General features: G+C 38.8%; 1 protein-coding gene across 1 annotated transcript in view; it reads right to left on the reverse strand.

Annotated features, from left to right (window-relative positions):
• Positions 1–511: 511 nt before the first annotated feature.
• Positions 512–12,195, reverse strand: part of LOC103187599 (cell migration inducing hyaluronidase 1) — an 80,494-nt gene continuing 68,810 nt past the window's right edge. Inside the window, 11 exon segments of the mRNA XM_042344119.1 lie at positions 512–1,327; positions 2,562–2,662; positions 3,427–3,584; positions 4,479–4,565; positions 5,258–5,462; positions 5,883–5,988; positions 5,991–6,067; positions 9,191–9,402; positions 9,810–10,025; positions 10,727–10,907; positions 11,600–11,755. Coding sequence (XP_042200053.1) covers positions 1,200–1,327; positions 2,562–2,662; positions 3,427–3,584; positions 4,479–4,565; positions 5,258–5,462; positions 5,883–5,988; positions 5,991–6,067; positions 9,191–9,402; positions 9,810–10,025; positions 10,727–10,907; positions 11,600–11,755 — 1,627 coding nt within the window. The 3' untranslated portion in view covers positions 512–1,199.

A 12,195-nucleotide genomic window follows, 5' to 3' on the forward strand; every position in this document is an offset into this window, starting at 1 on the left:
CTCAAGACCTTTCTCTTTGACCGTGCCTTCAGCTCCCCTCTCGACTCTCTACCCCCTCCTCGCTCCCTCCCTTCCCTCCCCTCACCCTGACCATTTCCCCCCTGCTCGGGTCCTGACCCAACTGTACAGCGCCTTGGGACGTCCTCCCGACGTGAAAGGCGCTCTATAAATGTAATCTTGTTGTTGTACATCCACATAGTCAATATTTTAGATCTCTGGTTATTTAAAATAATTATTTCCTGTCCCAAGTTTATTAAAGTATTGTATTTTGACATCTAGAGCCTAATACTCTCCAGAATTAGGTAAGCGGAATGCAACCCTCCAGGGAATAGAGTGTGCATTCCATTCAGATAAATCTCACTGGAATTTCCATTCAATAGGTGGGATGCATGGAACTCTGTTTGGTTTGGATACTCAAGCATGGTGATGAGTTTCTGCATGTGTCAGACACCTGGCTGACCAACAAAAATAAAACAACATGTACAGATAAAATACAACACAATTATTGTCATTCATTTCACTTGGAAATCAATTAGATTTACATTTATTATGAATCATTACATACACACATTTCTGTATACACAGATCATTTATATTTATATAAACCAACATCCCCTTCGGAAGGAAATCTTAAAAAGAGACCTTCCACTTCAATAAATTACATTCTTAACCAATGCTTAAATTACCATAATCAGATTTGTTACTATGATTTTACCAGAGCAAGTAATAGTGATATGGAAAATATATTTACGTTCTGTTATAGATATGGAAATTGTACAATGCAGTTCCACAAGTGCCTTGGTGTTTTGTTCTATAGTGCCTTAATAAATAAATAGAAACGTACACACAGCATAAAATAAATCTTTTGTGAGGTTTACAGAAAGAAACACCAACATACAAAACACTAAAGTATAAAGAACCGAAAAAGGACCAGCTATTTCGGGAAGGAGACATTTCAGACAAAATAGGGAATATCATCAAATACACCTACAAATAGTATCAACTTTTTAAGTAAGCTTTGTTTCTTCACATAAAACACTATAGCTGTGCTGCTAATGCAATCCTTGACAGTTCTGCCAACCTGTTATCCTACCCATAGGATCATATTCATAGATGTTTACCCTACACATATCATTAGCACTACCGTGATTTCTCCTGTGTAAATAAACCAAGTTGTACTTGGGCAATACTACAATTGCTCATAGTTTTTCTTTCTTTATGACAGGGATGGGCACAACTTCATGAATTTTTGCAGCCGATTCACTGGTGGCAAATTTTATCCAGTCAGGCTTGAAGCTTCCTTTAAATCCCACAAACACAAGTTTTTCTGAAATAAAAACAGAAGAAAAAAAAGTAACAATTGCAAATACAGGGAATGATAGTGAACAATAATGGAAGTAAAAAAGTTAAAAACACTAATAAAAAAAATGGAGCCACCATCTCCAATTTAAGAAAACGGAACATTCTTTCTGCTATAAATTTGCTCCCTCTCTTTCCATCTGGTTACCCTGTGCTACACTTTCCCTTCACAGCTACCTGCAAGAAATTTTCCTCCATTCCTGCAAGAAAAACACCACTTATCGCCTGCCTACAGCGGCACAATTGTTGTGGGCAGGAACTCACAGCCTGCCGTCTGTGCTCATTTCAGGCCTACTCTTCTCTGCCACTATGCCTTGCCATTGTGTGTTGCCTGAGCCAATTTAATTTAAAAAAAAGTGCTGTAAAGATTTATTGCGTGGCAAAACTCCCAGCGTTACTGAACTTCAGATGTTCAATTGTGCTTTTAGCCAGTGCAGGCATCAATTCAACTCAAGTCTTCAGAGATCATCTCCAGTATATACATGAACCAGGAACTTCCCACTGTTTGGTTTTTATTTGTGTTGGAAAATTAAAAACATCAGCTGATATCAGATGAGAGCCAAGGAAGTGGTCAGTACATGGCTTCTCCTACTGCACCAGCCAGGAAAATGTTGAATAGTTATTAAATGCCAAACAGGAGCTAAGGTCATAGAAATTGTGAGAATAAAATCGAAATGGCATTATCTGTAATACATTGTTGATAGCTAAGAATTACCAAATATATACATGTTTATTCAGGAGCATGTCTTTCACTACTCCCCATTAAATTCATATACTTGTTTTTGTTAAGAATGACAACAGTAACCAGGCCACTTGTTGCCCATTGAATTCAAATACGTTTTCAGCCGTAGTATGAATGTGTTTAAATGTAATGTGCACTGGAGTTCTCGTAAAATCAACTCTTAATAACTAAATGGACTTAACACCTTTCAGTCCGTTTAAGAACATCTGTTTTAAAAAAAAGAACATCTGGAGAAAATGTTGAATAGGAAATGAGATTAAAGGCAATCGCTACAATTTGCTATGGATGAGAAAAGGGGAAAAACAACAAATTACAGTATCTATTCTCTAGCCACTAGAGGTACAGTCATGAAAAGCTAGACTGACATTTCAGGATTGAGCAAAACATATTCCACAAAGAACAATATAAAATACGGATCAATAAAACTATTGAGCCATTAAAATCCTCCAAAAGAATACACCTTTTAGTTTAATGCCACTGGGAGCTCCAAGTTGTGTTAGAACATTGTTCCAAGGTCTTTCTGAAATCAGTCTTCCTTTCGATGTCACCAGAACTATGGAACTAGAAATAGAGGAGTCCATTAATCCTAATTTTCATTATGATTTTAAAACAATATACTCTGAATATTCTACCTTCGTTCAAATTGCAGAACATTTCCAAGTCCACCCAAAATGGCATTGTAAACTCTGGATAACTTGACACCGGCTTAACTTGTCACCACTATTTAGGTCATTATGCTGTCAATATATTTACTTATGCATGTTCATATATGCCTAACTCACCAACGCAGATAACTCAACAATGAGCTCTTTTCCCTTAAAGCGACGAGTTATCAGGAGTTTACTGTATATTAATTGCAGTCCCAGATTAGTTAGCAGGAGGAAAACCGCAATGGAAGATGAATGATCCCAGATTTCATACACGTACAGAACATACGAAATAAATTAAGCCATACCCAATACGTACTGACTGCGAAGTGCTTATGTAATGTGGAACATTTGAACGTGAATTGGCTTTGCGTTTGTCCCGTTTTCCTGCTGTTATGTAAGTGCAGGGCTGATTGGTTAAAGGCATCAATATCATTCCACAGAACAGAGATTGTGCTATGCTGCTTCCGCAATGACATCACGCAATCCACCATTGATGACACCCGATTGTGATCGACTGCCCCACACTTTAACCTCTGCGTGGCATTTGAGAAGCCGAGGCACAGATGTGTTAAGTTAAATGAAAAAATAAAACAGCTGGCCAATGTTTTCCTACTCCGCCACGCGTTTCTGGCAAAACTACATTTAGGCCAAGGTTGAACTATTTTAATTACTTACTTGTTTTTTATGTTTGTTACATAATTCTCCACATGGACTGGGATACCTCGTAAGATCGTGTTTTTAAAACTTTTATTATCGACCACTTTTCCGGTCTGTCCATCCATTACAATGATCTGCATCCCGTCCTCTGAATGATAATACTTCTTTCCATTAACCTGCGCAGTAAAGGTTGAAAGAAAATCAGGTATAGCTATTAGTGGAAACTCAAGACACGCAATAAAAAGTACATACCAGAAAGGGAATGAAAACCCACATTAATGTACAAATAAATTATCAGAGAGACACATTGTTTCATCTGATCCTTTTTTCTACTCAGTTTCAGAATTCATTTAATGCTGGTACTTTCAGGTGTATTTTCTAAAGGACTTAGTAGAGATTTAAATTGCTTAATTTTTTAATGTAAATCAGATGCCGTTTCCCCTCTCCATTCCACTCCGTTATTTCGCCGACAAAACTTTACAGTACATTCTGTGAAGCGCTTTGAGAAGTCTCAATGACAGGATAAGGCGCAAATGGAAGGATTATATATTATTATTTTATTCACTTTTAAAAGATTAGAAAGTGTAGTTAAAATTGTTAACATTTTTGGTCAATTTGATGTTTGGAATTTGCTTTTAGAATATGTATTAAAAAATTAAAAAGAACAATTGTTTTATTGATCTGATCGCTAAACTGAGAATTATTACTCAAAACAAAGCTGTTATTTCATTATACATATGTCACAGCACCTCACAGTAAGTCACATTTGATTACTTTTAAAATAATGTTTTTTATGAAACTACGAAATAAAATTAAACCTACTGCTGGAGCTAGAGTTAAGCATTTTTGTTATTTGTTCAATTTCAAAATGTTTGAGTGGTGGAATGATAAAAGCTTTCTGTTATTTGACAGATTGTTTGGGTCTTAAGATGAAATCAGTTTTTGTGGTATTATCAACCTGGCCCCTAGTGGGAGTGAGCAGCAAATTTTGCAGAAAACATTTCATTCTCTTTTTAATCATTACATTTGAAAAATATTTATACAAAAAACGCAACAAAAACTGTACTTACCACTGAATAGGCCAAGTTATCCTTTATATGGAAGAATCTGGTTCTATAGGATTCAAGCTTTACCTCTAAGAATCGATCTTTGGTATGCTGCAACAAGAGAGAGAACAACAATGTCAAGGAACAAATCAAATGTTGTTAGATACACATGCTGCTTCACACTATTTTCAATGTTGGGTTGTTAGGTGATAACAATAATAATGATGCTTAAATTTGGTACCGCACCTTTCACGTCGGGAGGACTTCCTGAAGCACTTCACACGATAATAATAAAAAATACTAATCCTTGCATTTGATATAGCTCCTTATCACGTCATCAAGATGTCTCAAAGAGCTCCACAGGATTTACTGTAAAGTGCAGTGACTGATTTGTGGGCGACAGTCTATTTGCGCACAGCAGTGACAAAGTCAGTGATCAATTTTATTTGGGGGATTGTTTGAATCATGCCATGGGATCTTTAACGTACATCTAAATAGGCAAATGAGGCCTCGGTTTATCGTCTCATCCAAAAAACGGCGTGCAGATTATAATGGATGAAATTAGTTGAGTCTTGTAAAGCCATTCAAATTGCACTTTCAATGAGGTCCATAGGAATGACATGGAAGAACATGATAAGACTATTCGGTCTGCGAAGCCAATTCCTTTAACAGATCATGTACCCTTGCTTTATTGCAGATTCCTTTTAGCTTAATCTCCCACAGGAAATGGATTGACCACAAGAAATAATTAAAAGATTAATGATGTGCATATTTTTTCCTTTGAGGAAAGAAAAGCAATTTACCAGCTGGGCTGTGGGTAGCTTCTGTGGCATTGGCACATCCACAGTAGGAATTCTTCCATACTTCGGATATACCCTCATAACACAGTCACTAATCTTGCTATTCTTTGGAATGATGGCTTTGATCTTTATTCTCTCGCATCCTCTCTCAGAGCAGAAAGCAAACTCCTGGCGGTTGTGGTGAGCTTTCACTTTCAAGAACAGAACTCTTTGATGGTGGAAAAATAAAACAAGAATCAGCATCTGAATGAGGTGAAATAGTCTTTTGAATGTAAATTAACCAAATTTGCAAATATTGAAATCAAAGCTCACTTCAAAAGCTTATTTTGCAGGCTTTTTTGCCAAATTATTTACAGGAAAATAAGTGTAAAGGTTCCTTATTGCAGCTGACAAAAAAAATACAGATAAAACTTCAAAAGTTTTTAAACCTTTGCTTTCTTGGCTTAATATCACATCTTAGCAAAAGCTAAATGCACCAAATACATTTTAAGAGCTTTAAAGTGGCAATATTACGTCTTCCGATCTTTATTCCTGCCAACACCACTGAATATCGTGGTAAGTTCTTGCTAGAATATTTCAATCCAGCAGTAATGTTAAGAGTCAGCAGGTGATGTACTGACTGACGTACCCAGCAACCTCATCAAAGAAGTAGAAGCCTCTGCCAGAGTCGGTACGGTCCAGTTTCTCCATCTGGTGGGATCGCAAGAAAGTTCCCGTCTTGACTGTTTTTTTGTTAACTGATTATGAATGTCTGAGATAATAGTAAATGTGGTTCCTTTAGGATAACAGATTCCTACTTGGATCCAATCATTCCTGTAAAATACGAATACTGATTGTAACAAACAATAATGCAGGGTCAGTTAGTACAATGTGAAAGCCATTTTGCAGTTACTGCACTGATAACAGTTAACAATAAATTGTCACTGAGATTCTGTCTCAATAAATCAGTTGCTTAAAACTCATCACCCCCACCTGCCTCCTTCAAGGCCCATCTCAAGACCTTCTTCATTGACCGTGTCTTCGGCCAGCTTCCCACCCCCACCTCCATACCCTCCACCCCTCTCGATTCCAACCCCAAGCGTGGGTGCCAACCCTCGACTGTCCAGTGCCTTGGGATATGAAAAGCACTATAAAAATGTAATTTGTTGTTGTTATTTGCAATGAATTATTTCTGAGCCCAGTACCTACCATCTGCGGTCCACATGCAAGATGTGTGATTAGTGAAGGATTCATGTTAGTGAATGGAAACTAAACACAAACATTCCTCCTAATCTCTCCAACCACAATAAAAGTAAACCTAAAAATAAACACCAATCTCAACCACCTTAGTCATTTACTTTTCCTTTAGGAACCACAAGATTGCCAAGTTCTGTTTAAACATAAAGCATTTGTCAATTGCATACACTTCCCTTTCATAAGTAGCTATACCATCTGGAAACAATTTACATAACTTTTTCATAAATTGCTTTTAATTTATGAGATCATAAAAATAGTTATCTACATAGAGCATTAGATATTTGTTTATTGGACGACATTAATCTTGGACGTTATGCGTCTTTTCCCTTATTTTTGTGGGTATACTCAGCAGCCATTTTGCACGGAGCAATGGGTCCATAAGATGAATGACTAATTTTATCTGAAGATCATTGGCCAGGATTTCGGGGGGCGTGAAGAGACACACCAGCTGAGAGTCGGTGTATCTCTTCAAACATTATCATGGAATCTTTAACTTTCACCAGAGGACAGGCATACAGACCCTCAATTAAAGTCTCATCTCTAAGACGCCATGACTGACAATGCAGCACTCCCTCCCCCATTATTGAAGTGTCAGCCCAGACTGTGAACTCAATTTCTGACATGAGGCCGGAACTCACAATCTTCTGACACAGAGGCAGGAGTTCCGCTAACTGAGCCCTCAGCCAAGTCACTGAAACATCAGATCAAGAGGCCACAGGTTTAGAGTTGCAAAGTGCAATTTCAAGACAGACACCAGGAAGCTTCTTTACTCAGCGGATAATTAATGACTGGTACAGGTTTCTAAGATGGGTGGTTGAGGCCAGGACACTGAACTATTTTACAATGCAGCTCAATGCTGTGATGTTTGTGTGTGTGTGTGTGAGAGAGGGGCTGTAGGGTATTCTTTAAGGATGAGATTAAACAGTTCTGTGTGTGTGTCCAGGTCTTAAACACCCTATTCCAGTCATTAATTACCCTCTGGGTAAATAAAATACTTACTGGTATATGTCATGAAATTGCCTTTGCAGCTCTAAGCCTATGTCTTCTCATTCTACTGTCATGGCACATCCTAAATTCATGTACCTGCACATAGGTGGTGAAATTTGGAGGAAACTAGATTGCCAGTCAGCTGCAGGTAGAATATCATATCCTCCATGAGTGAGGCAGGATTTGTAATGTGCCTAACTCACATTGATCTCCAGTGCAACAAGGGAAACAACAACACCACAGACACAGCCAGTAATTCAGGGTGCTTCAGCAACTTGTTGTTTTGAACTCTAGTCAATAGCTCCTGCACATGATCCAACTCAGTAACTCTTCCTGACAAGTTTCCCTTAACAATGTCATCAGTGCCACTGTTAATCAGTCAACTAAAATAAATAAAACATAATCATAATTCTTTCTATTGCTTGTGTTTTTTAAAGAAATTATGGGGTTGAACTTTTAGTACAAAGTGCTCTCTCATTTGAATTTATTTCAAAATATTCAGCACATATCTCCATTTCAGGTCCCTATTTGCACCCAGGGCTGTTTTCTTTATGTGGGTCATTATCTGCCCTGCAAGTACCCTGGAGAGATTCCTCAGACAGAAATCAATGCTTCACTCTGTAGCCTAATCCCAGGGTAGGCTAACTGGCAACTGTTCCTACCAGCTAGGTGGTATAATGAGTTAATTATGTTTATGCAGCCAATTTTAATGAGTCCACGTTTTGTATAAATACCATAGAAAGCCATGCAGACTTTGTATGTTTAGTTTTATGTGCAGCTATGGAACTGCTGAGGGAATGGAATGGTTCCGTTTACGCTGCAAGTTTGACACCAATTCACAGAAAGATGTGCAGGATAAATAGGGGTTGGTCAGGATAAATCATGCTGCGGGTCCACTCCTGACGCTACGTGCAGTTTCACTTCCAACAGTATAAATGATATCAAATCTGCATAACTTGTTCTTGCACAACTGTAACAATTGTGGAAGATGAGCTCAGCTGATCTCAAGATGAGATAAAGCTCTTCTCTCGAGGAGGGGAATCGAACAAAACAAGTCACTGAAAGTTGTTTAGTGGATTTTCAAATTACAAACCAGCATTGGTATCAATCTTGAATCAGACAACCTGCACCTAGATAGGCCAAGGAGGAAGTGTGTATGGGGAAGGGGCTTGCTTTATAGAACTGTGGGATTAGCTGTTGACTCGCGTACTTGGAATAGATTTTGCTGAAAGTTGTCAAACACAGAATCCTGGGGAAGGTGGTATCCTTCCTGTATAACTCCACATATTAAGATATCAGAATGTGTCACTTAGCTTTCTCCCTAAAACCTTGCCCTATCTGTTCGTTATTTTCTTTGTTAACCATCCTTCATCTGCACAGCCTTCATCCTGACAGCACACTGGGTGCTGAATAAACAAGGGTGCCAGTAAAACACAAACCTCTTTATACCCGGTTATGAAAAGATGAAGGAAGGACACGGATATATAAATGTATGTGTACATGTTTTCTTTGGTGGGGGGTGTGGGAATGGTGGCTTCTTGCTTTCAATGTAACCACTTAACACATCCCGGCCAATGTCAACTTGGCATGTTCAATAATACTGTATGCACAAAGAAGACAGGATTGTTTTGAAATGGCCTTGTGAATCTCTCTTGAATAAGTTCGAGGAATTTAACCTTTGTCTTTATTTGGGACAAAAAGGTTGCTACTCACCGGTTAAAGTTGATGAGCCATACTGTTAGCTCCTCAGGAGCTACCCCATTCCAGTGGATAGTGTATCCTTTCTGTAGCATAACCACAGGCTGGTATTGCTGGTAATGACTGTGTCTGCCCAGAGCTCCACTTAAGTACAGAGGATTGTCAGGGTACTCATCTTTAATTATCTTCATCTTCAGATTCGCTGGGTGTCTAGTCTGAATATATACCTTGAAGCAAAGAATTGAAAAAAATTGATGATTGAAACAGATCCAAGTTTGATTCCTGCGTTAGTATACGCAAAGTACAGGAGGAAGGAGAGCACACTAACTGCAATGGTACCTTTGAAAACTAAACGCGCATCAAACTGTTCCTCGCAAATCCGTGTACAGTATGAAGCTACAGTCAATAATATGAAATCTGCTTTGCCGAATGGCAATTTTTTATTAAGAATGTATCATTAAAAAAAAGGTGTTGTTCCAAATGTTGAGCAAAGGTGGTAAAATTGGATTACTAAAACGATTTGGCTGAATGTTTTGAAAGGCCTGATAATCTCAAACATCTGTAAATTAAGGCGATTTTAAAATAATACCTTCCATGGAAAATATTTGGTATGATAATAAACCTCCCAACTTACTTGTGCATAGTGACCGCTACAGATAGCAGACCTCCAGTCTGGAACATCAATACATTCAGAATGCCTCAACAGCCAGTTATCATGTTTTACAATATAAGATCCAGGATATTCAGAGACCGATCCATCCACATCATGAAAGATAGTCGTTTTATCCCCATCCATTTCCATCTGGTGGAACCACGGCCCTGGCTCTCCAAAGAAGACGCGAGATGTGATCTGAATGGACGAGATATCACAATCCGTTCATTAACAAAAAGAAAAGAAACACTGTGAAATATGTTCAGTCATGAGGACATCATGTAAGATCTTAAGTCCTAGAATTTCTATAAGTTCCATAATGTTCTAACATTAACATGAGGGTTTGCCAGGGATCTTAAAATCTAAATAAAGCGAATGGCAAAAGTTCTCCTTGTGGGTTTGTTTCTCAATGTAACTGATCAAATTGGTGTGTCAGCCTGGCACACACTCGCCTCTGCGTCAGAGGGTCGTGGGTTCAAGCCCCACGGCAGGACTTGGAATCACATGGTCTAAGATGATACTCCAATGCAGTGCTGAGGGTGTGTTGAATTGTCGAAGGTGCTGTCCTTCGGGATGAGACGTTAAACCGAGATCCCGGCTGCCTGTTCAGCTGTCTGTTAAAGATCCCATGGCACTATTCGAAAAGAGAAGGAAATTTTTCCTGGTGTCCTGGGCAACAACTCCCCAAATAAAATCAGTCACTCACTCCATAGCTGTTTGTGGGACATTACTGTGCACAACCGGCTGCCACGTTTCGCCCACAAAATATACCAAGTCAATTCACTTTACAGTACATCCTGTGAAGCACTTTGAGACGTCTCAATAACGTGAAACGACGTTACATCAAATGCAAGTATTATTATTATTCTAAATTAAAGCCCTCAAATCTAAAGACGTACTGGGACATCTTGAAACGTGATGTTTGTCACATTGTTCTGTGGACAGCTCTGCCAGGCATTGTTGAGTCGGAAACCAATAGCACTGGTGTGACGACCATCCAGTGCTGCAAATTTACGGAAAGTGCAATTCTGTATGTTAATTGGGCCGTCATAGATCTGCATTCCTCGAATGGGAAATTTCCTGGAAATGGGGGTGGGGTGGAAACAAAACACATTCAGTTTCAGTGTTGCAAAATTATTCATGACTAATTTTCTTAAGCAAAACCATTCAAAGCAAAGAGATTCAAAACAGCTTTTGTTTATGAAAATGGAAACGTGCAATGGTCTGGTACACACATTTAGCGCTGACTGATTTACAAGGTGTTACTTTCTCTGTTGGCTTTGAGAGGGCCTCGTAGATGTACGGCATAAAGTTCATCACAAATTGATCATTTTTTTAAATATAGAAATACAACAGTAAAAGATATAAAGCGGTGGTGAAGTCTCACGGAAGGAGCTCTTACAATTCAGCTTCATCAGCTCTCACATATGGCAAAAATAGAAATCCATTCCTTTGCCCAGAATTAATGATCCTTACTTTAACAAGTTTGAACACACAGAGAAAACATCTAATTTTAGTACATTGCAAACAAAAGGAAGCAAAGAATGATGCAATTCTAATGGATGGCACTGGCCTCCTTGAAGACATTCCTCTTCCACTGTGCCTTAAGTCACCATCCTATCCTTGCCTTCCCGCTCTCCACGCCTCCTGACCCCAACCACCAGCTCGGGTGTAGATCCCTGATTGTCCAATGAGTTGGGACGTCCTCCTGACGTGAAAGGTGCTATACAAATGTAATTTGCTGCTGTTGTTGGTAGCAGTGGATTACTTACATTCCTTTGGGAAGAGCTCGTCCACTGTGATCCAAACCGCCAGGTCCCCAAAAATGATTATCCGGCATTTCTGTCCCTCGGTTAGAACTCTCCCCAACAAACAAAGAGTTTTTAATCTCCTGTTTGGCCCCATCATCGTCTGGAAAAGTCCCACCACTAAGAATGTAAAAATCAAGGGTCACAAAGTCTGCCATGTTTTTTTCAACAGTAGAGAGATTGTCATCTGATCTCAGCTAGGACAACAGTTTGAGTTTTACTGCTTAGCACCTAACCTGGATGGGGGAGGGAAATCAACTTGAGATTCTCTTCTCGATCACTATCGAGTGATCATTGCGCCCGTATTTGTGAACATTAATAATAATAATCCTTGCATTTGATATAGGGCCTTATCACATCGTTGAGATGTCTCAAAGTACTTCACAGAATATACTGTCATGTGAATTGACTATATATTTTGTAGTGAAATATTGGAATATTGACATTGGGTGTGAATGGTATTAAATTATTCTGTGATGATTCACATGGTCGGAACATGATGTTTGCCTTCACTGCCTGGACTCTGCCAGGCTTGAAGAATGACTGGGCGAGTAAGGTAC

The sequence above is a fragment of the Callorhinchus milii genome, unplaced genomic scaffold (genome assembly GCF_018977255.1).
Source record: "Callorhinchus milii isolate IMCB2004 unplaced genomic scaffold, IMCB_Cmil_1.0 Scaffold26, whole genome shotgun sequence".
NCBI lineage: Eukaryota > Metazoa > Chordata > Chondrichthyes > Chimaeriformes > Callorhinchidae > Callorhinchus > Callorhinchus milii.